Genomic DNA, 26,100 nt, shown 5'->3' on the forward strand with positions numbered 1-26,100 from the left:
GGCTGTTTCCCACAAAAGAACATTGAAGTTAGGTTTCCTTATTAGAGCAGATCCTTCTCAGGGTATCTTTAATCAGCCTGGTCCCGAGGGATGATATTTTTAGCCATCTTTTTGGAGGCTAAGACTTCTTTACCCACGCAGAGCACTAATGAGATGTAGCGCTAGTGTAGGCAAGCGTTAATTAAGGCAAGTATGCAAGGGAAGAGGCAAAAGCAACACGCTCATGGCATACATACATTAACTTTATCCCACCTCCTGCATGTTTTTTTCTCTCCTTGTTTTTTCTTTGCTCCTTTTTTTTTCCACGTAGGTTGCACAAACACCAGATGGCTCTGACGCCGACCTGTGGAAGGACGGCTTATTCAAATCCAAGGTCACTCGCTACCTCTGTTTCACCAGAAAAACTGTAAGTGTAAATATAAACTTCTCCCTTGCGCTGTGCATTCTGCACCAACACATCGTCTGCAGCACCTTTTCTGTTTGCCAGCAATTATCAGCAGCACTTTCTGCCGCCTGAATATCTAAATGCACTTTGCACTTTGATCAGTGAAAGTCCTCTTTTAAAAGGCCAACGCTGGCAGTGCAGTTTTGAACTTTTACATATAATGGATTTGCATGCATATTCCAGATGAATAATACCTCTGTGAGATATTTTTCATGTTGCGTGTCCTCCTGAGGATATTATTTATGTTTATTCATGAAATAACAATGAGGTTTTTTTGAACTATTCCAATTTATTCTATCAACATTGTCCCTGTAGAGAAAATGCTAACCACCAATCAGTGATTCCTGAAAGCGGATGCAAATATAACTGTGAATATGAAAACACTCTTTATTTATGTAAGAAATTCAACCACATAAAGCACTTATTGCTGTTCTATATATAGCATCATTTACTTGTCTGTCTCTGATTTGATCTTTGAATGTTACTTACAATACTGTTGGGTCAATTTGTTTGGAAAGCTGATGTGTTGTTGCCTGGCTGTCAGCTGCTCCTTGCCATAAATACACCTTCCTGTTTAGCTCATGCAGCTTACTATTGGCTGTCTATTCATTTCCATGGTTCTGCGGGAAGACAATGCAGAAGGTGCAAACAAGACCTGCATTTTGTTATCATTTTGCATCAGCTCAATTTTAGGACTTAATCAAGTCTTTTTTTTTTTCCTTATAGAATGTCCTCTAAATGCCAGGTATCTTGGCAGCGGCTGCCTCGTCCCCGAGTTCAATCTGGTCTTCAGTTTAGTATACAGCATACAAATAGCCTTCCCAGAGTTCCTGTATATTATCTTAAAATGCGTGTCCACATTGTTTTAAGGACTTTGACACAAATAAAACATGACAGAGCCATCAACAAAGGCTATTTTGTCTGCCACTCAATGGAGCTCCTGCTGTAATTGTCTATGACAAAAACAGATTCTGTAAAATTAGCCCCTGAATTATGCGGGGGGAAGTAAATAGTTTGTGATTTATCATACTCTAGGCTGGGGGTGGAAATCCTCTTTTGTCAAGCCCTGATGGAAGAAATCTCTCCAGTAAAAGAGGAAAACACACCAAAAAAGAAGCGTCCATGCATAGTAATAACATTCATCCATATTCCTCCTTAAGTCAGTATAAAAACTATGAATAAAAAATGTGTAATGGTAATGACTGTCGGGCAACAGTAGCAGTGAAATCCAGCCTTTTCGGACGCATCAAGTCACGCCTGGCTCGCCCCACTCTCTACTGCCGCTGTGTATTATTGCAATTTATTATGGCAAAAAATGAAAATGTAATGGGAGGCAGGGAAGAGTCATGCTTGAAAATGTCAACTACACAGTCCCTGATTGTTTTTAACCAGTCCCATTCTGTTGATTAGACTGCCTGCTCTGTCTCCCATCATCCCACTGCTTCTCGCCAAAAGGTTGAGAATGATTACAAGTTCACAGATGCATTCTCTCATTGCAAGAAAAAAAAAGCTATTAGAGAGTAATTACTTCAGCTATCTTGTCAACCCTTCTCTTTAGAGACTTCTCAAGCTTTTAGTAAATCATTGACTCTATTATCTCCACATTTTCTCTCCCCAAAAAATGAATAACCTTTTCTTTTTCGAGCTCTCTGTCCTTTTAAGAGTTGGATTTGCATACATAACTTTAAATGTCCTGCCTGCGCTCTATGTTTTAGGGGGCTGACGTTGTTGTGGACATGAAGCTGATTGACATTAAGGACGTGTTGCCAGAGGGCTTCACGCCTGTGGAAGAAACATTGGACACAAGTAAGTAAACAGTCAATACCGGCTGCAGACCCGCTCCCCTCCTCTTGTTTTTTCACTCTCCGACCAGCTTATGTGGAGGTCCTCGGGGGCAGCTTTGCTTGAGATAGTGAATGTTTTATGGGTGCAGGTTAGCTTAATTTATGGCAGACTGTGGGAATAAAATAAACATTTTGCCCTGGAGGTACAAGAGAAGAGAATCATGAGTCATTGTTTATCTCAGCTGGAGCTGTGCTTTTCTTTATGAGGGGCTTATTTATTTATGTATTTATTTGGGGAGAGGACGAGTGGATGGGGGTTATCTAATATTAATGAAATGCATTCCCCAATGCTTTAGTGCTTTTTGAGTGCTATGTATTTCCCCCTCACTATCCATGCCTTGAAATGTAATAATATTTTGGTGTGGGGAGTGAGGACAGCTTGTTTATTATTTTTATTATCATTGCATTTACACTGCACTTTCTAGTGTTGCAGGGGAAATAAATGAGCCAGGCACAGATGCAATATAGGAAAGCATGGCAATGTTTTGTTTTTTTGCCAGAATGAAGAAAAGAGATTATGTTTTGTTTGGCTGCGGTGTAATTTAATGTTTTATTACTTTATGTGAATCCATGTTTAATGTATACATGTGACATTATGTATGAGGTTCTATCTAGAATATCCTGTTTAAATCCCTGTTGTGCACTAAAGCTGATGGAGGATTCACTTGCCTCTGTCATTTTACCTACTAAAATGATAAAAATTATAATAACGCATGTGATATTGTGGCTTTCTGCTGTCCAGTTATTTCCCTTTAAGCACAGCAAGTCACCCAGGAGCTGATATTAGCTCATCTCTTATTCTAAGACTGGGGAGGTTGTGAATATATGTTTATTCCTCTTAAGGTTCAAAATGTGTACAGATTTCATCTTTTGGCATGGAACTAATACATGATTACGCAACCAGCAATTCCTGTCTGACATCCTCATGTGTTCCTGACTCATCAGAGGAAACTGCCATGAGAAAAAGGAGGCTCTGCGTGAAAATCATCCCTCGTGCGGCAGCTGTGACGGCTGTGTGTGACATCCAGATCGTTGCCAAGTCCAAGTACCATCTTGTTAACTACACCAGTATAGGGTGAGCTGTTTGGCACTGGACATAAATACATTCATGATGTTTTGTATCTTCTTGCAGGATTACTTGCTGTTTAAAAGTGGAACACTATCAGTGTGTCTCTTCTTCATCTTTACACAGTGAGATCAACAGTATGGTGATGTGGTACCGAATGGGTGACGCTCCTCAGCATCAGTCGTCCCAGGAACCGTCCAGTGAAACCTACAGCGCCGCGCCAGACAACACAGTAAGGTAACATCAGGCCACTATATTCTGCTGTGCCACCTGAAGTTCAACTTTCCTCCTTCCTTCCTCTCTTTTTTTATTTCTTGTTGCGCTTCTGTACCACATGTACGACAAAGAAGACACACGCAATTGATCACTGCCGGGCAATCTGCCGTAAAAGGTTGTGGCTGGACAACGAGGTAGCGAGAGTGAACAGGAGAGACAGGCTAACTAGACAGGAACCCCTGAACAAGAACATGAGTTCAATGAGGGCTAAACTCCTGCTATTTGCGGGTCGTCCCGGGAGGCGGAGGCAGGTCGCTCCTCTGACTGCGGTGACAGGAGTGTTGCTCTGTGCAGACAGAGAGGAGGAGATGTAGCCCGGAGAGCGAGCGACAGCTGCAGCGGAAGGGAGGAGAGCTCCAAGATCTCCGCCATGCTGGAGCGCGTGCGTCCCCTTCCTCTGCTTATGCTGCTCAGGCTTCCTCCGCCTCAGGCCTCAGAGTGAACGCAGCAACCTCTTTGTACTGTGTCCAGATCAAACAGCTCAATTATTCATCGCATTGAAGAGCTGGGGATTTCCACAGCAAATTGTAAATAAACAATCGAGACTCCTTCAGCGTGGCGGCGCTGCGGAGAGCGGAGCTTGGCACGGGGCGCTGATGGGTTTGCCAGCTTGAAATGCGATGCTTTGCCATCCTGTGCTGGGCTGAGTAAAAGCCACTTAAAAGCCACAACAGGCCGGAGTGGTGCTTGCCAGCAGGCATATTCAAAGCAGAGCTTCTGTTCACACGGCCACTCAGCAGGATGAGAACATTAAAATGGACAGCCGTGAATCCAGAACCAAAAGTTAAAACCGAGCAGAGTTGTGTGAATCGTCCATATTTTGGAAATTGATGGTCAATAATCTTTGATGTGTCAAAGCGATGGTGAGCTCTCAGGCCCATGTGTACGCCTTAGCGACTCTTACCGGTAATCCTCCGTCCTTTTGAAGCCCACTTTCAAGTTGGCGAGGCTCAGAGGTTGGAATAAATTGCACCTCGAAGCGACTCACACCCCCTCCTGATGCCTGCTGAGATCACAGGCGGCTGTTTTTGTATTAACATTAAAATTCATTCCACAGTCAGAGAGTCTTCTTTTGAGAGTATTTCCATCCATAATGCACTGACACATAAGGACAGGACTGTGGGCAATTTAGACAGCGGCAGTGCTTTGACTATTTATCTGGCATCCTCTCCGTGTACTTACATGCACTTTAGACAACCATACACACAGATATAAATACATCGGTAGGTTCTTTAAAGTCACAGATTAGATAGTTTGACACAGTGATTTATAAGCAGCTCCTTAACACTCCCTGATTGCTCAAATAAGTACAGTATTGTAACTGTGTGTGTGGTATCACGCCACTATACTTTATTCATATTCAGCAAAAGAAAATTCTCTCCTCCATGCCTCCTTCAGGCTATCTATAACAACTTTATGGCCTTTGGAGAATAGCACCTCTTAAATTTAACTGCTCTTTACAGTCAGTGGAAAAGATGTTTTAAATACAGTCAATAATGTGTACATTTTTAATGACCCTTATCATTTTGAAAGCTGCAGTGATCCCTCTCAAATGTTACGTTGCCTCAGGCAGCGAGAGCTTGTTAGAGTTGTGTACAAACGTTCACCGCAAATCAGCTTTTTTCAGGAGTGCAGAGCTGCAGAACACAGCTCACTGCAGGCTGTTGCATCATTATGGGATGCACAGATTCTTTGCATCAAGGCTCAGGTGTTGTCTTTTAATTGTTTTTGTATTGTTTTGTCAGCTGAAAAGAGGGTCCCTGTAGCTCTGTAGGAAAGTTTTTAAAAAAGTAAACTATTTCCCAAAAAGGCTTAGTAGTGCATAAGATAAAGAGTCAAGGATTTGATTTACAAAAGCCTGAAATATATTCTTGATCTGGAACAACTATAGTGTGTAAAGTGAAAAGTAGGATCGTGACAACAACTTGAAGCAACTATTGTCACTACTGCTAGCTACTGAACGTAAGCAAAAATATAAATTAACTTCAAAGAACTATGTCTGCAACTACGAATAACTTTCCCTGTAGATTAATCTATTTATCATAAGTCAAATACGGCCAGGTGAAAAGCCAGCGGTCAAGGTGATATCATCAATTTGCTTATTTGGTCCATCTAACACTCAAAGGAACCAGCTGATCATTTTATAACCAGCAATGTTTGCTTTAATAGAGGCTAACATGAACATGTCCTATTTTCTTTCAGTAGACGGATTGATTGATTGACTAATTGATTAATTAGTTTAATTGGCTGATCTGTCTGTCCCTCTATCCATCTATTGCCAGCGTTTTTCCAGATCCAAGTAATTGAATTGATTCAATCATAAAGTAATTACTGTAATATACTGCTGGGAAGTACTTAAAAATAATATTGATATAATAATAAAGAATTCTTGACCCTAACGTCCCCACTAGTTTTCCATCATACTTTTATGCTTTGACTGGTATCAATGGGAAAATGGTAATGGACCTAATGCTGTGTGTTATTAGAAGTGTCTGAGGGCGTTTTAAACTCAAATTGGTAGACGCTGGAACCTTGCATACAGAATTAAAACAGGAATGATTATTTTATCAAGTAGGATCGAGGATAAAAACTACACAGACAATACTTATTTCTTATTGGCTCCTGCTGTCTCCCCTTTTTGAGCCACTAAAGCTGTTAGGGCAGATGAATTTGAACCTTGTGTGTTTAATGTCCCTTTATCAAGTTTGTGTAAAGCGCCTCAACCAGCGAGCGCATTCTGTTTTGATTCATAGCTGCAGCTTGATGTCAACCACTTTGGCTTGTTCTCTGTCAAGACGGAGCGTATCAGCCGACTTTATAATGTGGGAAACCTGCGCCATCCGGTCAGCCTTTTAATATGTCCAGTAAAGTATCCCCCTCCTTCCTTCTCCTGGCCAACGCTGCCATTTGTTCTCCTGATAAACCTGTCATTGCTGAGGCTGATATCTGACCTCTACAGTGACTGCTAGCATAAATTAGCCTCGTCCTAATATTGCAATTCCTTTTGCTTCACTCAGAATCAAGGTTTTTGACATTTCTCTTAGAATAATAGGCTATTGTACACACGGACACTTTTTAAATCAAACTGTACAGCGATAAAAATGTCAAGGCTGAGTATCTCTCTTCTTTTTTTTTTATCATTGCATACTTTAGTTGGCTTTTCCTTGAAGCATAGAGAGTCATCAGTGTCAGAATTGGCATGCATATCAATATGTTTCAGATAGTGCTGTCTTTTACCTGTGACACTCTGCTGGAGGATTGTATCAGCTTTCATTGCTTGCTGGTTAACCAAGACTTCCCACTGAACACGACTGTTGCGGAGAAAGAGACACCGCGACTGTCAGTGTGCGCCTGACACATCTCAGAAGTGTTGAAGAACAATCACTCCCCCTTCAATCTTACTCATTACTTTATTCTGTTCAGAAAAAGTTGTAGAAAAAGTAGCGTACATCAAGCGAACGGATGTGACGCGGTGCCAAGAATGATCGAATGATCAGCTGAGATCTGATGGGTGATGTTCAGTGATTTGCCACCAAATTCAGAGAGATCCTCTTTTCAACACCTGACACAGAGCTTAAAGGAGGATAATGATGGGTGAGAAAGCGGCTCCCACAAAGCAGCACTGTCGGCACATAGAGGAAGGTGTGGAGATGTTGTCACGGGAAAGGCTGGATGTGTGTCAAAACAAGAGCTCCCAGCTTTCTGTATCGCTGCGCCGATATTACTCTCATCCTCATCTTACCTCTGCGCTGACTACCGCTCGTCTGTCCCCGCTGACTCTCCCACTTCCTCTTCCCCTTTTTTTTTTGTAACAGAGACAACTCTTTTCCTTATCCCGCATGGAACAACTTAAAGAACAAAAAATCTGTTGAACTGTAATTCATGTTGTCAAGTAATCCTTGGTGTCAAGGTTTGCTTTGCAGAGCTAATATGATTTTAACTGCGGCAGATTTCATGGGAACATAAGACTCTTGATCTGCGTCGTAATTGTGTAAATCTTTCAGGCCGTGTTCCCAGTTTTACTATAATTTGATGAGGAACTACTCTATAATTGAATATTCAAATTAGGAATATGTGTCAATATGGCTCTCCTTGCCTGAAATGAGGATTAATTGTTGTCAAAACTCCAGTGGCCGACATAATACGAGCCCCGACACTGCTGTTGATTAGCAAATGCACTTGCCATGTTTTTGTTTTAAGAATTAGATGTCTAATTGATTTGCCATATGTTACCCTCTCCAATGCACCTAAAATTGTATTTAGAAATCAGCAATTTGGATTGAGACAGTTTTGTGTTTCAAACAGATGGGAAAAGAAACCCTAGAGGTTGCCTGTAGAAATTCATTTCATGAACACAATTCCCCGGTTTTACATCAAGTCTTTGGGGCTTTAAGTACCACTTTTTTTCCCCCGGATGCATAGATAAATCGCTAGACGTATACTTCCTCTGTTCTCTTTGTTTATTCTGGGTACTAATTTAACAAAACAGACCAAAAGGACATTTAACCCCCCCCCACACACACACACACACTGTGTCAGTCAATGGGATGTCTCTGTACTTTGAAAGATGCGTACCTTTCTTCCTGAGCAGTGGAATCAACCTTTTGAAAGGTAAAAGAAGTCTGCGTTGAATATGGCAATCGTTCCCACAAGATTGATGCCAACCTTTTAAAAATTCACCATTGGCCTGGATTTAACATGGCCAAATGCTGATGTAAATGAGGAGGGGAAAAGTCGACCCTTTCATTGCAAATAAATCTGAGTTGCAGGCTTCAGCTCATAAATACCACTGCCTGTCAGAAGTCTTGTTTTATTGCTCTTGATGGAAATTATTGCATTTATTTATCTCATGCGAAGAGATAAGGCCACACAACTCATGCATGGCACTCGTGGAATATGCAGATCTGTCTTTAGTTTTACATTTCAAGAATTTTGCACCCCCCTGTAAGAGTTATTATGTTTTCCATAAACCGACCAAATACAGAACATGATACAGTACACAAAACACGGCTCATTATTCCTAACTCCACACCTGCTCACTCCCAAAATCTGTTGTGTCTTCTCATAATTCAACACCGTCTTATTCTTGTTCTCTGTCTTCAACAACAATCCCTTACGCCTGCATGTCCTCCAATCAAAGCAATTCCCTTTTTAATGATATTGCCAACTACTTTGCATTATCATTATAAGATCATTTGTTTTCTAATGCCATCCCGGAGCTCATTTTTACCTCCAGAGCATGTCATGTTATGCAGCTCTCTCCAAGCTGTGAATAATTTTTTTTTTTCCTGCTTGCTGTGGATTTATCGATCCGTAGGGGTGAGTCACAGGGTGTAATTCATGATAGCTTGATTGATGAGGATTTCAATCTTATATGGTTTGTTAACTTCAACTGCCCACAAAGTGCATTCTGTGCTGTTTTCTGTAATACAAGGCCATGAAACGTAAAGAAAAAAACACACTTCCCTTGAATAATGGAATCTCTCAGTTCCTCCAGAATTTACAAGATCCTGCTCAAATCCCCCCGCTAAAGGTCTGTTCAAGCCCTTGGGCAGCTGAGGCACGCTTTAACTTTTACCATATTTCTCTTCTTTAGATTCATCCTGGTATTTCAGTGCTCTGTTTTGATTTTAGATATAAAAAAAAGCCTTTGTGTAAGGAGGGAGTTCAAGGCTTCCATACTGAGTACAGCCTCTTGCATTATATTTTATTGCATGGGCAGTATGTCTGGGAACTTAATAATGCTCATTAAATTGAAAGTTTACATACATTGTGTATGTTTTAACAAAATGGCTGGTAAAATAACGCTGATCTGTTTATTGAAACAGTGTTGTTTTCTTTCTGGCAACAGGAACACCCCGAACCGGCCTGAGTATGAGCACCAGAGCAGTGGGAACTACACCATGACTGGTAAATACTTCACACTCTTAATGTATTTAGACAGTGTTTAGAGAATTGTATATTTAGGTATATTGAAGTTTAAAAATGAAAACACGTTCCAGGGTAACAAAAGCTCTCTCTATTTAATAACATTAAAAAGTCCAAATGAAAATGATTGCTTAAAAACTAGCAGATGTCACTTTGTGTCTGTTCATTTGACCACAAATAGGTTGAGATCTTTAGTTCAACTTTAAAAACATTGGTTGTTAAAATGCTGACTTTTGGCCACTGGGCTGAAAACAAATGCTTTGTTTTTGAAAAAAAAAAAAAGATTCAACTCTTGTGCTTTCATTGTACACTGAATGGCATCTCCACGTGAACATAAAGGCTGCTCCTCTGGCGCTTTATCTACAAACGCTTTATGTCTAGATCTCCTCACTGATGGATACTGTACAGAGCTTTGCTTATCTGAACGAACGTGACTTCCCAAAGCAGCTCGGCATTACACTCAAGAGAACATTTAACAGATGTCAAAGATGATCCATCACATGCCATACTTACATATGTACCGTGCATTGCACTGGACGAATTTCCTTCTCTTTGTCAAGGAGAGAAACTCAACTAAAGCACAATGCTGCAGGACTAAGAGAGAGGAGAGACTAATTTGTTAGGAAGCAGAGATTTAGCCCCGGCCGCTCAGAGCCACAGAGTCAGAGCCGGCTGAGATGCTCTCGCCTTAAAAGAGCGTGTGATCTACATGAGGTGAACGAGGCAGGCAGCTTTTTATCCAGCTGGAGAGAGACACCATGTGGTGAAGATTCCTCCTGCTGCTCAGGCAGAGGCACACCCAGGCTATGGCCATGTTACACCCTGCCTTATTAACAAAAGCCTAGGTGTTAAACAATAGCTGAAGTGCACATAATTGAACTGCTAAATAAATGTTGTTTTTTTATATATATATAAAAATACATAAGAATTTCAAATGATCTCTAAACATTTTTTTTTTTTCTTTCTGCTCTTTAATGTTGTATGCGGCCATGCGAAAAGTGCGTTAAAAAATGATTAATACATCATTTTGTTGCTGTGACAGTCATAGTATAAGTTAGTCAAGACAAGTGTGCAAAGTGTGGCCCTGAAGGAGCACACATTACCACACAGCTGAGTGCTTTGTGGCATCGGGTGTGCGATCCATCCACAGGGACGGGGTTTGAGTGACAGTGGGGAACATGCACATACTGTACAGTGTGTTGCCAGCAGTCATCATTTACTTCCAGAAAACTGTCCTTTGCAGCTGCTTCCTTTACCTTCATGTGTCCCTGCATGATTTAAAAGAAGAGAGGATAATGGAGTTAGCCTGAGATGGTTCTTGGCTTGAATTTTTTAAGACGCTGTACTCGTCAGCCTCACAGCATCACACTGCGAATGTGAGAGAACACAACTTCCCTTCATTAACAATGTGATAGCCTGCGGACCAAGTGTGAGGTCGTACCCGACAGCCTATGTGTGTTAATTGTTAGAGCTGGTAGCTGTAGTGTGTGTGTGTGTGTGTGTGTGTGTGGATGGGGTTGGGGGGGTGCGTGGGTGTCTGTGTGTGCACGCGTGTGGGCTGACAGCTGGCCAGGTTCGAGTTGGTCTAAAACCATGTGCGCTCTGTCAGGGTTGTACAGGCGCCTTCTTTAGGATTGATGAATTGCCTGCTTTCTTGATTAAACCCTCCGTCACTTCCCAACAAAACAAAAACCCCAACAGAAAAAAAAGAGAGTTGAGGGGAGGAGAGGTAACATGTCTGGGAAATCTGTCATCCGCAGTCACATCATGTACAGATGTGATGTGCAGGCGCTTTGACATTTATTACCAGAATATTAAAAACTAATTCACATTTATTTTGCAGCCCTTTTTCACTTGACAGTTCAAGCTCATTTGAAAAGTTATCAACTTTTCAGAGCCGCTCCAACCTTTTGCTTTTCCCCACCACGTTGCTTTGATCCATGCCAAGTCCCTCTGCCAATTAGGTCTGTTATTTATACATTGGCAGAAAAACAGGATAGTTTAAAGGTAATTAAACGTGCGTCATGGAATGTGTCTGAAAGGCATATGTTTGATAAAAATAAATGTGATAGTGTTGAACAAATTCTGAACCTCTAAAATAAACCTATGTGACGCGCTGCTTTGCAGTCTCACGCCATTACCTGCAAAACAACATATAGTATTCAGCAGACATCCACCTGATAAGAAGGTAAACGTAATAAAAAGTAATACATTTACATATCTATTGCATTAATCAAAAATAAATCCTGACATTGGCCCTGATCTAACGTAATATGGAGAGCAATTATTTCCATATCCATTAGAGGAACTTCAATTAACAGACACTAGACAGTTCATCCTTCAGAGGGAAGGAGGCGGAGGAAAAAAATAGCAGGCTCAAAATTAACTTGGGTTTGCAAAATATCTTGGCAGGATGACAGTGATTTTTTGATTTTCAGGAAACAATATTAGAATTCTTATTAAACTATGTGCATCTGCTTTTAATTTGCTGCAAATAATTGGAAAATGCAATGGAGCTTTCCAATTAAAGCTCCACTTTATGCTGTTTAATAATACCCTCATAATATTATAGCTTATGAAATGACAGGTGAGTTGGTGTATGAATAAAACATAAAGCCCTGTAATAAGAGACAGGAAAAAACGGGACAGTTGTTGGGGGGCTTTTAAATGCTCGACATAATTTGCATATATTAATCTCCTCTTTTCAGCCTTATCAAGTATTCCACTGTATTTGAAGTTAAAATAGTCGTGACAGGCAGGGGTACGCTTAGTTTTTCCAAGGATTTATTACTTGTATAAATCTGGATCTTTAATAAGCCAATATGACTGATCCTCTGAGTTCTGTGGAATTTGGTTAATTGTTCCAGATGGTGCTCACTGATTATGCAAAATTACTTTCTTTCTCCTCTTTTTCCCCCCAACTACACCAGTTCTTGATTGACTAACATGGAGAAAAAAGATTATTTTTGGCGACGCACTTTCATTAAGAGGGTTCTCATCAGGTTTCAAACAAAAGTTCCATCTTATCTCCCTGTGTAGTTCTGGGCGAGGCTGTGCAGAGGGAGGCGATCCGCCGGCTCTTATCTCACACCGTGATGGATCTCAACTGCTTCTGCACCGCTGGGGTTATATTTTAGAATAACACAATTCTTTAGGCTGAGGGATTAAAAAACACGACCTCTGAATAGTGACACAAAAGTTATTATTAGTGTACGCCGTTCTCTTCTTTCTCCTTTCTCCTCTCTTTTTCTCCCAGAGATTGATGAATTTACTAAGCAGCGGGGTTGGTCCTGCTCTCGCAGCTCAGGCTCCATCCACAACTCACTAACATTCTGTTTTGCATCAGCTAAACCGAGCTGAATGAATCATTTATGGAAGTGTTATGGGGGAGTATCGGCAGATTTACTGCCGAGCTTTTACTTTAGATGGAATGGGATTTCTATGAAACCGATCTTGATGTCTGAAGTAATGCCAAAGCTTACATCAAGACATGAAAGGAACGCTCTTAAAACCCACGTTTTGCTTCTTAATTCCCCTGGTCAGCAAAAGGCGAAACACAGAGAGGGGGGGGGGGGGAGGGTCTGAAGGAGAATAGTATTTACACCTAATGTAAACTGATGTACACACACCAACACAAACTGGTCCTCACACAGTTTACTACTCGCCTCAGCTAATGCTATGAAGGAGGAGGGCTGAATTTCTTCTTCTTAATATTTTGATGGCTTTGAGATTTTGCAGTGTTTGAATTTACCCTAATTTAGATTTAGGTTTGGGCTGCTTATGCATTATCCCAATTTAAATAGCAGCTTATTGTCCTTTTTTTTTTTTACAGCAAAACTGAATCAAAGGATTGACAAAAAACCACACCAGATGTGATTGGTCAGAAGAAAACACAAAAAATTGAGGAAGGCGTTAGGAGAGTTATTAGCAGTGTCATTCAGTGAAATTCTCTCAAAGGTCTTATTGTGCAAAACATTAATGCTCATTCTTGACTGTTAAGATTTGATCGGATCAAAAACAGACTCAAGACAAACTTTTTTTTCTTGTTAATTTGGGAGAGATTGTTAAAACAAACGTGTTTTTTGTAATTCTGGATTCTGTGTGTTTTCCGGATAACTTGAGTAGTTGAAAGGAGAACATCTGATTTGTAACTAAAGTACCTACCTGTTTACTTGTGTTATTCGTCTATGTCTCCTCAGTCAAAAAGCACTTTCAGATTCAACACATTTAACACCCTTACAAAAAAGTCCAGTTGGCATTCACCCCGCCAATATTTCAGAAATCCGATTAGACTATCCAGGTTATTTTGGAAACATGATCGATCCTAGTGTGACGGTGCCATTAAGTATTTGGGGATCAATCCTGAATGAATCGTAATGGAATTTTTGACTGGAGCCTTGAGGCCTTTAGGCATTTTTTGAGCCTTTATTACAGTCAAATAAGAGACTTTAAATGAGTGCATTTGCAGGCCGGACTGGACTCTGGAGTCTCATCCCTCATTGCTTTCTATCCATCCCTGAGATAGAAGCAGTGCTCCATTAGTTTCAGTGTCCAGACGTGGACAGCCTCAATGGATGAGCCTGTCATGGCTCCCTCATTTGCCCCATGTACAGCAGGGTTTGTTATCACATGTCTAATTAGAACTTGATAAAAAATATTTCACAAAAATCCAGTCATTAAATATAGTTTAAGGAGATTTATGGTCAAATATGCCTTAAAGATCTTTTAATGGCTCTGCTGACTTGTTAAGTTTGTAATTAATGATCTTCTAATACATACTGTGGTATGATTTAGAAAGCACAATGAGATTCTGGGAATGAAGTCGTTTTGGAAAAGGGCATCTGGGGCTTTCAGAAGCTATATTAAATAGTTCTGCTCAGGCTGGTCTGCTTAGAGCCATGAAGTCTGCTGTGAAAAAGTTCACACACATCAGTGTCTACATATTGTTGGGATCTCTTTTATGTTCAGGTGCAAGGAGTAATGCATGATTATTAGATAGTATCTATGTCATTTTATCATACTCCATTAGTGTGTTCAGAAAGGTCTCGGCCTCCGTGGAGTTCTGCTTGAATATTTTAGGGGATAGGTGTAAGGTTTTTTTTGTTTAAGTAATGCAAAATGTCTCTCTTCCACTAATCCACACAATAAGCAAATGCATATGTATCAAACTGTAAATGCATTATACTAATAACAGTGGCCTGTTTCATCAGGAGAGTAATGGTGTCCTTATTAGCATAATTAATGACAAATGGCAGCGCAGCATTGGTGGATTGGTTCTAGGGGATGATAAATTGGTGGATGCCCAGGTTAGTGGCTGCCAAGGAGGCCTCTTTGGCTGTCATCCCTCCTGCTTCCACTCTGGCACAGTTCATTACTCACCGTGTGAGATGCCACTTTACATTGCCTGGTACTGTGAGCATGGAGAACTTAATAATGCCACCACAACCACATAGGGCCTGCTGCTTTACCCACAGTCCAGAGGGCAAGCAGCTCAGCGAGGGCTAGGGGTGGAGGGGAGCGGGCGGACATGGGAATCCTCTCCTGCAGCTGCGCTGATCAAAACAGATCACAAGTCAGTCGCAACTTGAGGGGAACCGGGGCCATATGACCCAGTCTCCAGTGCTGGTGAGTGTTTCTTGTTAGGATTTCTGGGGCTCGCCACATCCCTCGCATCATTACGGGTTAGTTTGCCCACAGAACCGCTAATTAAGAGGGGATTTGTGTAATTGTGCCTTCTGCTGTGTCCCATCCGGCACATGCAATTTACTGTCAGCCCTCTGCCAGCTTTTACACTTGTCCAGAGAGGCGTACCCCATTTATACACACATTCTGCTGCACATTTACCAGCAGCCACAGCTGGGGATCAATGCCAGTGCCATGGCAATGTCTTAAAAGACACTGTGCTGCTGATTACAGTCTGATTGTCCATTTAATTCCACGGGAGCGCTCAATAGCTAGCCAGTGAGAAGCCCTATCCAGCACAGGCCACTTAAAAAAACAAGGTAATTTGGGTTTGGTATTTATACCAGATCACTGAAGACTTTTGGTTTTGAAATTAACAAGTGGCATATCTTGCATATTTGCATGACATATACACTGCTTGTTTTAGAGAAGTAAGCAAACACCTCCTCGGAGCATTCTGTGTTATGCAGCAGTGTTTGTGGCCAGCTCACCATAGGTGCTGCTGGCTCTGCCCACTTTCTGGAAGACTGATGGAGCAGCGCCCGACTGGGGCTGCCTCCTGGCTCCCTACCCACTACCACATTTCAAGGAATGCTTGTCACAGATGGAAAAGTAAGTGGGTCATTCTACATAAGCTTGCCATTTTGCTTCCCTCTGTGAAGAAGTTTTTTTCTATGTTGGATTTTGTTTTTACTGTTATTGCCATCTATTGTTTTTTCGTTGAGATTTTATGTTGAGATTAGGGTTACCTGTAATATACAACGGAACTTTTTGTTTTGTTCTGCTCCTGGTAGTGCACAATAAAATAAAAAAAACAGATTCAGAGTAAACTATTTACCCACCACTGAAATGTAGCAAAGCGCAGAAAAAATCTCATCTTGGCTGACAGATACGCAAAACCTACATAAACCATATAAATAGATGGTTTGACAAAAACAGTTTCTTAACATGTAACATAAGAAAGAAAATGAATCCAGAGTCGTGCACAACTACAATTCTAGCTAATTTAAATGTACAGATTACTGCAGCTTCATAATTGAAAAATAATTAAAACCTTTTAAATCATCATGTAGACAATTCCTCAGTTTGACGCCAACCAGTGAAACGCACATCTGCTTTAAAAGTAGTCTCTGAACACTACTGCTTACAATCTAATTCCCTTTGTCCTCTGACCTAAAGGCAAACATTGTTTGTTCACTTTGTGGTAACACTCTGCTTTTGCCCTGCAGTTCAAACTAGACTGTAGAGAACATTTGATATGGCTATTGTTTTTTCCGCAATGGTGATGCATCTGTAACATTTCCAAAACAAAGTGAGTTAATATCTCTTAAGAACTTACAGCACCTTTTCTTTTGAAAAATATTCAAAGTGGACAAACGGCAAGCTTGTGTAAAATGGTTCAACCTCTTTCTAGTCCCTTGGTGCTGCTTTTTCTGTTTTCGGTCCTCAGTTTCTCTCTGTAAACATGAGTGTGTAGATGTCCCAGCCTGCAGTTTGTAAATAAACCCACATCCATCCGCTAGATGTCTTGCATACTACTCTTGGCATTAGAAACATTTAGATTTGTTTACATTTGGATGAGATGAAATTAATATTTAAGTATGAACCAACTGACTCGCTGTCAGGAGAATTTCAACAGAAGCTTGCACACACCACAGAGTCAGACCGAGAAAACAAGCTGCGCACACCCGGCAGAAACAAATAAAAATAGATGATCAGAAACCCTCAACATCATTTCAGTGCAAGATTTATTTTAGTATCAACGTATTGCGCTTTTTAGAATGTTAATTGACTCGCCAGTAAACATTTAAATAATTCAAAAGTTACATTTCCACTTTTGCAAGTGAGAGTTTTAATGCATTGAAAAGTTTTTTGTTTTTTTCATTTCCCTCTCGTCTGTCGAGAGGGCTTGAAAAAGCAGGGAAAAAGATAAAAGAAAAAGAATGGGTTTCATAGAGCCATAGTCATTAAAAGAATCTGAAAATAGCAACTCGCTATCATCTGTTCTCATAGCACGGGTCAGGAGCTCTGACACCTCCAAAATTCCTCCTGTCAGGGTAGGGGGCCATTTGTATTCTCTCTCATTAGGCAATTTGACTAATGACCTGCCGTGGCTGCAGAGCTACTGAGGGACCCGGAGCCTCGCGCCCTCTCTCTTGCAGCAGCCTGAACACACACCCTCTATTGGAATGGCACAGATGGCATGCCCGGGCGACAAAATAAACTACAATATGTCTCCGAGATGCTGTCAGGCCTGGGCACTATTTCTCATGTCAGAGAGGGGCTAAGGGCTGTGAGTGGGCAGAGGGGGTCCTCCTCCAGCTCTCTGTTCATCTACTCACCATTATCTGCCGAGGTGACAGAGAGCAGGGTCTGCAACTAGAATAGCATTTCCATGGTCTGCATAAAGAATCCGCCTCAAATTGAGAGTCACGCCGACAGGAAAGGTATGGCAATGTCTAGCCTGGCTACACAAAGAGAGGAGACAACATCCAATTGTTTGGAATATAAAATACACCAGGTTCCTGATAGAGCTTGAACCAGTTGCTTTACAAATTATTTCTTATTATTTTATCGTACTTAACAATAGGAATCAGCTCTTCATGAGATACACGTAAAAGAGGCTCATTCGCCTGGCCGTGGCTTTCTCACTTATCTCAGGTGCGAGTCAGATACGCCCTAGTAATCAAAGTAGACAGAGATCAATGCCATTTTGCTGAATTAGTGAAGCGTACAATAAAAGTTCATCAACATTCCTAAAGTGTCACTCTTGAGTTCAGGTAAAATGGGGTACGCTTGGTCACCCGTGCATACTTTCAATAAGTCATCAGTGTCGGGAGCGCACCTCGGTGTAGTTTGTGTGTGTGTGTGTGTGTTTTGTATGTACGCCTGTGTGCGCGGCCATGTCTGGTAGAACCCTGGAAATGCAATGTATGGCGCTGCTGAAGTCCTGGGTGACAGTGCATCCAACAATGGAAGAGTGAGGGATTAGTGCTCAGCCCAGCGTACGAGGGAGCCCTTCCCGCCCTGAAACAGCCATTCATCTGTGCCCAGGGGCTGGAGATGACAATGCAGCCATTGCTCATCGCACCTGACGGAGCCATTAATAAGGCAATGATCCACACGGGGCCTGTGCTGACTCCGTTCTTTACACTACAATCACTCAAGCCACAGGGTCCTCCTTACTTAACGCCACCTCTGCGTTCGCCGCCGCCACCATCATCATCATCATCATGATAGTCATTGTACCAAAATTCCTGCCAGATGTTTTCATATTCTCTGCGCTCACATACTCCAAACCACCCAATTCCCTACACTGCAATACAGTCATGAGTTAATGGACTGTAGCCTGGCCATTTGAGCAGCTCGAACATGCTTCATAGTGGGATTCCTGGTCAGAAGATTGGATTTACATTATTTTTGCCCTTTGCACCTCCGGATTTCACCATGGTATCCATTTCTTACCACCAAGTCATCACCTGCGCCTCTCCATTTATCTGGATGTAAGATAGCCTCTCTAGTATAGATGGTGGTGGAATACAAAGTGAGATCTGGTTTTAAATGTAATCCTTGAGCAATAAAGAAACTCTGTGGCCTTCAGCTCTGCATTCATCTGTCGGCGCCACGCAGATCCATCAGCAGCTACAATCTCGGCTTCCCATTGCTGGCTATTGATTTAAATGTATTCTCCCTGCCTGCCTCTGCCTGGCTGTGGTGCTCACAGCGACACGGTAGTGCGTATTTGTTCACTTGTTTTTATGACCTTAAACAAGTCATTGGACCCACCTTGGTTTGCTTGCTGCTTTAGATAGCCACATATCCAAAGGCTTTACAGGGATGTGGTTGTCAAGACTGGGGCATTGAACAGCCTTTGGTGGGGAAAACAGGAGGCTAAACATTTCACTACTAGCATTTTTTTAACCATGCTAGTAGCTATAAGGATGGGAATGTCAGTCTGTTGGTTGGTCCACCTCTCCGACCCAGACTGAATTTTTTCAACAGCCTTTCTATTGATTGCCATTAAATGTCCTGCAGGCATCAATTGTTCCAAGTCGATTAATTGTAATGATTTCGGTGATCCCCTGCCCTCGGGTTCAACCATGATGTTGATATTTGTGTTTTTTATGTGAAATATCTTATTTACTATTTGATGGATTGCCTTTAAATTTGGTACAAGCTGACTTTTCCCCCTTTGGATGAATTGTGATAGCTTTGGTGATCCCTTATTTGTCATGTAGCGCCATCATCAGGTCAACATTAAGATTGGTTCAATACTTTAGTAGTCATAAATACCTGCAAAACTAAAGACATTCTCATAGGTATGAGCTGTCCTTTCTTGGGGCTAATTATCAAATAGTAACAACCTTAAGTGACACGGTAAACATGGTTATAATCATGCAACCTGCTTAACATGTTAGCATTGTTGTTATTGACATTTTCATTAGCTCAAAGCACAAGTGTAGCCTGTTAGAACGTGGCTGTAGACTCCTGTTACGACTATCTGTGGGAGATGAGTGGAAGCCAAGAAACTAGACAAGCTTTCCTGTGGTCATGAGGGTGAGGGTCATGCTTTGATTACAAAGATCACATTGTACTACACTTGTGTGGAAAGTACCAAACCATGGATCTGTGTAATAACCAAGAAAGGAAAGCAAGTCACATACGTGTCAAAGTGAGGGATATTTTAGAATGTCATACTTTGGAATATTTCTTTGAACAGGAAAGGCCAAAAGGAGTGTCGGCTCCCAAACGATGACTCATGAACAGCTTCGGCTTACATTTATGTGTTCCTTTTCCTGTGCCAGCGGCCTGATGGACTGTGGGTAAAAGAACACCAGTTGGAAGCTTGGCCTCTTGATATTTGGGGCTCCTGTCGAAGCCAACGGCAGCAAGTTTTGTGCCTCCAGATTTGGGAGTTTTATAATGAAGCCAAGCAGCTGCAGTTTTCCCTTCAGTCTGGAAACGGGAGGCTTTGTGTCCCTTGTCACCCTGTGTTAATTTGGGCCCTAATGTATTTTATAAACAAAGGGCTGCTCTCTAGCCTGACAGTCGTGACACCTTGATTCCAGTGCAGGATGCATGCAGTACGGGGTTACACCATTAATAATCTACTGGCAGCCATCACACCATTTTAACCACGATCATTATGATAAAGGGCATACACTTAATTACAGGCCTGCTTAATTATAGCTCTGTTGAAGCTCGTTTGTTTGGTCAAATGCTAATTATACCACCACGCTCTTGGCAAGTCCTCATTTCAATCCACTTTTTGCCGGCTGAACAGTGTGGCTTATTTTCATGCAAATTTGATATCTGGTGAATGTTTTGTCTCTCTTCTTTCCGCTTTTCTCTGCCTTGTGTGAGTGTGTCTTTGTTTCCGAGGTGAACATCTCTTAGACAAGACAGAATCAGGAATAATCAAGAGTAATTGAAGTGGAGGAGGGTTGGGAAAGGGCTGGGTTGGAGGAGAGAGTGGAGGTACTCAAATACAGCACAGAATTAAAAAAAAAGGCTTTCATCTTCTCTCTGTAGACGGAGGGAGGGGAGGTGACGGGTGGATGGGGCTGTTAATGGCTTTGCTGTTTTATAAACCTGTGCTTACTTTTGTGGAATAACTAAAGAATATGAGTAATATATATACATTATCTCGACCTTAAACTCTGTTTTCTTACATTTTTGCAGCTCTGGACAACGTGCCCTTTGTGATCGCTGAGAAGTTTTGTGAAAATCCCAAACAGGTAAAGATTATTTGAGGAACAAAATGCCAAACGATTGCTGTATTCATATAATATGAGAGGGGTCATGAGAGTCACTGTGCGACTACTTGTTCTGCAACCTGTTGTGTATTATGGTCATGATACAGTATGTGCTCCTTGCTTACAGTATATAGCCCTTAATTCTTTCCTTTCCTGTCCTCCCCTTTTGCTTCCTTTCCACTCCTTTCCTTCCAATTCCTCTCTTTCCCTTTCCTTTCTTTTGCAGTGCTTCTTTTTCCTTTCCTATTCTTTCCTCTCCATCCTTTCCTTTCCTTTGCTCTCCGTCCTTTCCTCTCTGTTCCTCCAGACTGAGTGATGAATGTGTGCAGTCAGGCAGAGCTGGCTCAATGCAGTCCATTTGGCTGGCTGGCGGCGGTTGTCACTATAGCCCCGTTTGTATTGACACGGAGAGGGAGAGGATTAAAGATTTTAAGCATGCTTACTTAGCCATGAGCCTAACCGCCATGTTTCTTGTGTGTGTTTTTTTTTCCCTTCTTCTTCTTCCTCTCCCTCCTCCTCTCCCTGCTTTTGATTTCAGATGCAGCAAGTCAATTTAATGGGCATTACGATCAAATCCCTGGCAGAGATCGAGGAGGAAGTGAGTAGAGGCTGCAACGCTCGGCTGCCACTGACGCCGCTGGCCCAGAATGCAAAGCAAACGGTCTTGGGGTTGTAATTAAGTGTCTGAGACAGCGAGGCCCTGTTGGCTCCACTAAGCCCCAATTGAATAAAAGCATGGCCAGGCGAGGCAGCCATTCTCTCCTAAAAGCTTTGTCTCCCGTTCCAAAAACACTTGACTTTTATTCCCCAATTCTTCTTTCAAACAGCTCAATCTAGCACCTCGCACAGTGCTGTAGGTCTTAGGGAGCTTTTTCCCGGTCAGATTTAGCATGTTTCACTTTTCAAGTTTCCAATCGGCTTCATTTTCAATAGCGGAAAAGTCCATGCAGAGCAAATAAAAGCTCCACAACGTCCTGCCCATTTCTGATGAAACACTGTAGCCTGCAGGCATCCGTAGGAAGAAAATCTGTGTGCAGCCCGTGTGTTTGGGAGAGCAAGAGAAAGAAAGGGGGTGCGTGTGTGTGTGTGTGTGTGTGTGTGTGTGTGTGTGTGTGTGTGTGTGTGTGTGTGTGTGTGTGTGTGTGTGTGTGTGTGGTGTGTGTGTGTGTGTGTGTGTGTGTGTGTGTGTGTGTGTGTGTGTGTGTGTGTGTGTGTGTGTGTGTGTGTGTGTGTGTGTGTGTGTGTGTGTGTGTGTGTGTGTGTGTGTGTGTGTGTGTGTGTGTGTGTGTGCTTTAAAGAGTGACAACCCCCCCTTCTCTCTCATTAGCACGGTATCTTGGTATCAGAACTGCCAGGAAGTGACAGACCACTGTAAAAGAACAGGTGCTGTTGGGTTTGAGATGTGTTACAGAGCAAACACTCCCTCATCAAACCGGGTGTCTGTTCTGCACTCTGCCTCTGTCTTCTGTCACATACTATCCAAATCACACAGAGTCGCCATCTTGTCATATGGTCATCTGAATGAAGCTCATTGTCAGTGAAGGTATTAATGGCGTGTACGTGTTTGAGTGTGTGTTCCAGGGTGGGAGACAGCCAGGCTGCTCATCCTATATGCTCTTGCCTTTTCTCTTTTTTCCCTCCTTCTTCCTCTCCTCTCCTTCTCAGGGAGTGTGATTAGCAGGAGGACACATGGTGAGCTGAGCTGGGGAAGGGAAGGGAAGGGGCATGAGAAATCATTAATTACAGCCGCGCTGGAGCTGATGAAGTAAATGTGAGATAGTGTAACACACAGGATTTAGTGAAGTGGACGACAGCACAAGATTAATGGTGGGGCCAGGCTGATGAGGATGAAGTCACAGCTTAGCTTGATAATTAGTTTCCAAGTGGAAGCATCCCTCACCATTGTGTTATTTTTACTTCTCTCCCCTTGTTATTATCCCTCGATGATATCTGCAGAACAAGAGGCGAAATATAGTCAGGGATATTGTAGCAAACACGTTGGACAGCAGAGGTTTTTCTTGTCTGGATTCTTTTTTCCTGTTCTTTGTTTAGTTTTGCTTGTTTTTCTCAATCAAATTCACACTGTAAACATAGTATACACACTTCTCTCTATTATCAAGGCCTCTGCAGAAGTAGCACCACATGTTTTAATGTAAAACCACAAGATAGAATATCAGTTAAAGCTGTTTGAGTGTGAAACTCTACTGTACCCTTATTTCTAAATATTGTTGAGCATTTTCTTCTCCTGTTGTCCAGAAGAGGTCACTGTCCGTGCTCAAACTGTGGAGCTCTTTTCCTCCTCTTCAGAAACCGTAGGCACTTTAGGCACAGAACTTAATTGCCTCTTTCCAAACCCATTAAAAAATATAGATTCATGAAAGAGATGTACTTTCAAGAATTATACATATGCACATGTAATTGAGGAAAACTGTTGTAATCACAGCCCCAGTTGCAGATAAGACCATTTCCTAACAGGCATCACTTAAGCCATGTCTCAGATGATGTTGGTTCCAGCAATTAGGCATTCTTTTCATTTCCCAAATGACTCACAAAACTTGCGGATATTATAATTGCTTTTAGCCACGCATATCTAATTTGTGTCTTTTTAAGTGTTAATTAGTACGCGATTTAAAGTGACATCTTTATGTAGTTTGCTCTGCTGAAAAATGTTGTTGGCGGCTGGCTAATGATTTTCCGAGGGAGCATGCTAGGGTGGAAAGAAGTGCGTATGCACACATGACAAGATTTTCATTAGCACCTATGTATGATGGGCCTTCAGTGTTTGTAGGGAGTGTGTACAGTGTGTGTGAATGTATGGAGGGGCAGTGGTGTACAGGGCTGTGTGAGAGGTGTGAGTGGGAGAGCTCCAAATAGAGGTGGAATTAATGAAGACAACATGTCACATATTTTTGGCAGTGGAGCAGGGACAGGAAATGAAGCTGGGCTCGTCTGGGTGACTGCCGCCCATGTTCTTCTGTGTCACTGTCCTGTCAGCCTGTGTATAAAACTGGCAGACATTGATACATGCTCTCCCTGATAACACCCCATTCCCCCATCCATCATCAGCACACACACAACCACGTGCACATAGGATTATTTATTTACCGTGCCAGATGTTGAGACGGAATTTTTGCATGGTGGGGGCAAAATCTGTTATCAGCTAAAGGTCTTGTGATACCTGACAGGCTCCTGGGTAACTTGCAGCTTCCGCTAGAGTAGATGAGAATCAGGATGGTGGTAGTGTGATCGAAAGAGCCCGGTCCGAGATTTTGTGGCTCCATGGCTTCTGTTGGAGATTTGGAAACTTATTTCAGTGATCATACAGCATCACCTAGTGCTGTGTTGCAGTAATACAACTTTTTAAGTTGGTGAAGTTTGCACTACTTTGTTTCACAAAACCTCACTGTTCAGCAAGTGGAACTACACCCACATCAAAGTCATTAATGTGAAGAGTGAATAGAGTTTGATAAACATGTAATCAAACATTATACTGTTAGTTATTGTCAAGCATTCAATTTCCTAAGTCACTTGCATAATAAACTGGTCTTTTTTCAATCTTTCTAATTTAATTCATAAAGTAGATTTGTATAATTTACAATATATCAGATAAAGGTCTGAGTACTTATTGGAACTGCTAATAATGTTGGGCAATCACTGATACTGCTTTCTCTTTGGATTCTGATTGTAATACATCATTTATGATATATGAAGTACCAATCCACTACCATTTCTCTAATTTTCCCAAATGTAACATCTCCGTTGTCGTCACTGTTTAAAACTTGAGAATATTTCCATTGTGATGAAACTTGAGGCAAGCAAAGGCTTTGGATCCAAAGTGAGTTCTGCTGAGGCAAAGCCCTGCACTTTGTTAAAACATTTTTTTTTAAAATACAATTATCTGTCACACAGAAGCGTGTTTCATATACACTGTAGATCTGTTTCAGGACTAAGAGCAATTGTGCGTCATTTGAATAATATCAACAACATTTGTTATAGAGTAATTGGGTTAATGACAAAATATACTTCTGACACCAAAGTTTATCATTTAAATGTAGATAAGTAAAATAATGATTTATAGAATCCACTATACACCTTTGTGCTGTTAATGCCACATCAGTCAAGCATTGTAGTTTGAAACCCTCCTGTTTATTGGAGAGTAATGCCCATGCTACGCCAGAGGGGGGCAGTGTTTGTCAGTTTTGTCATGTAAATTCTGGACGACCCTCTCACGATCATTCTGCTGTAGGTATAATTGTTGACCAATAAGAGAGTAATATTTAATCATACATATTCAAGCTACAGTTCAACTTAATATCAGTTAGGATGATTCACAGAGTGTTTTAAATGATTGTGCTCTCTTGAATTTTTAAGCATTCTCTAAACATATATACTTTTATTTATTTGGTATTAAGATGGTGCAGGTAAATTCTGTTTTATGCTTTTTTACCATGTTTTATTGATCACGTTTTCTTCTTCTCCTACAGTTTTACTACAACTTCAGTACAGAGCGAAGTATCGCTGTGTGACCTTCCACGATGTGTTCACCCCCTGACACACAACGACTGAAACACCACTGACTGAAAGGATCATGCGTACTTGTAAAATACTGTGTAATTCAAAAGAAAAAAAAACAGCTATATTATGTAATTTAAGACAAAAAGGTAGTTTTATCTTAATGGATTTTATTTAAATATGATTCAGTACTAAATGTATTTTTTATAATGAGGAATGACTTTGAAAATTACATTTTAGAGGATTTTATTATTTATCTTGAAATGTATTTTTTTCTTTATTTGTGTTTTGTTTAAATTTACTGAAATAGTGTCAGGCCTAAAACAAATAAAGCTAATAAATGTCCCTAAACAGATTAATTCACAAAAGTCTGTTGGCTGTGACTCACATTTTGCTTATCATTAAAACAGGACCGTGCAGACAGTGAGACGCAGACATGCAAGACAAAAAGAGCAGCCTCATCACTCGCAAACAGGTCCCTCTGATGTTCATTTTCCAATAGAAGCATCCTTCCATCACAAAGTTCGTCATGAGCAGCGTGTGGCATCAACGAGCAGAGCTTTGAGACGCAGGAGCCTTTTCCCCCCGACG

At 41.5% G+C, this 26,100-nt stretch overlaps 1 protein-coding gene across 3 annotated transcripts in view; it reads left to right on the forward strand.

The window, feature by feature from the left end:
• Window positions 1–25,880, forward strand: part of mvb12bb (multivesicular body subunit 12Bb) — a 34,215-nt gene extending 8,335 nt beyond the window's left edge. For 2 of the 3 annotated variants that reach the window (XM_063896382.1, XM_063896384.1), the window contains exons 3-10: window positions 311–406; window positions 2,161–2,251; window positions 3,235–3,364; window positions 3,482–3,592; window positions 9,483–9,541; window positions 20,924–20,979; window positions 21,536–21,595; window positions 25,482–25,880. In XM_063896382.1, coding sequence (XP_063752452.1) covers window positions 311–406; window positions 2,161–2,251; window positions 3,235–3,364; window positions 3,482–3,592; window positions 9,483–9,541; window positions 20,924–20,979; window positions 21,536–21,595; window positions 25,482–25,523 — 645 coding nt within the window. In that variant the 3' untranslated portion in view covers window positions 25,524–25,880. The remainder of the gene's footprint in view (window positions 1–310; window positions 407–2,160; window positions 2,252–3,234; window positions 3,365–3,481; window positions 3,593–9,482; window positions 9,542–20,923; window positions 20,980–21,535; window positions 21,596–25,481) is intronic. The other variant, XM_063896383.1, reaches the window with a different exon arrangement.
• The last annotated feature ends 220 nt before the right edge of the window (window positions 25,881–26,100 follow it).

This window comes from Eleginops maclovinus, chromosome 12 (assembly GCF_036324505.1).
Source record: "Eleginops maclovinus isolate JMC-PN-2008 ecotype Puerto Natales chromosome 12, JC_Emac_rtc_rv5, whole genome shotgun sequence".
Classification (NCBI taxonomy): domain Eukaryota; kingdom Metazoa; phylum Chordata; class Actinopteri; order Perciformes; family Eleginopidae; genus Eleginops; species Eleginops maclovinus.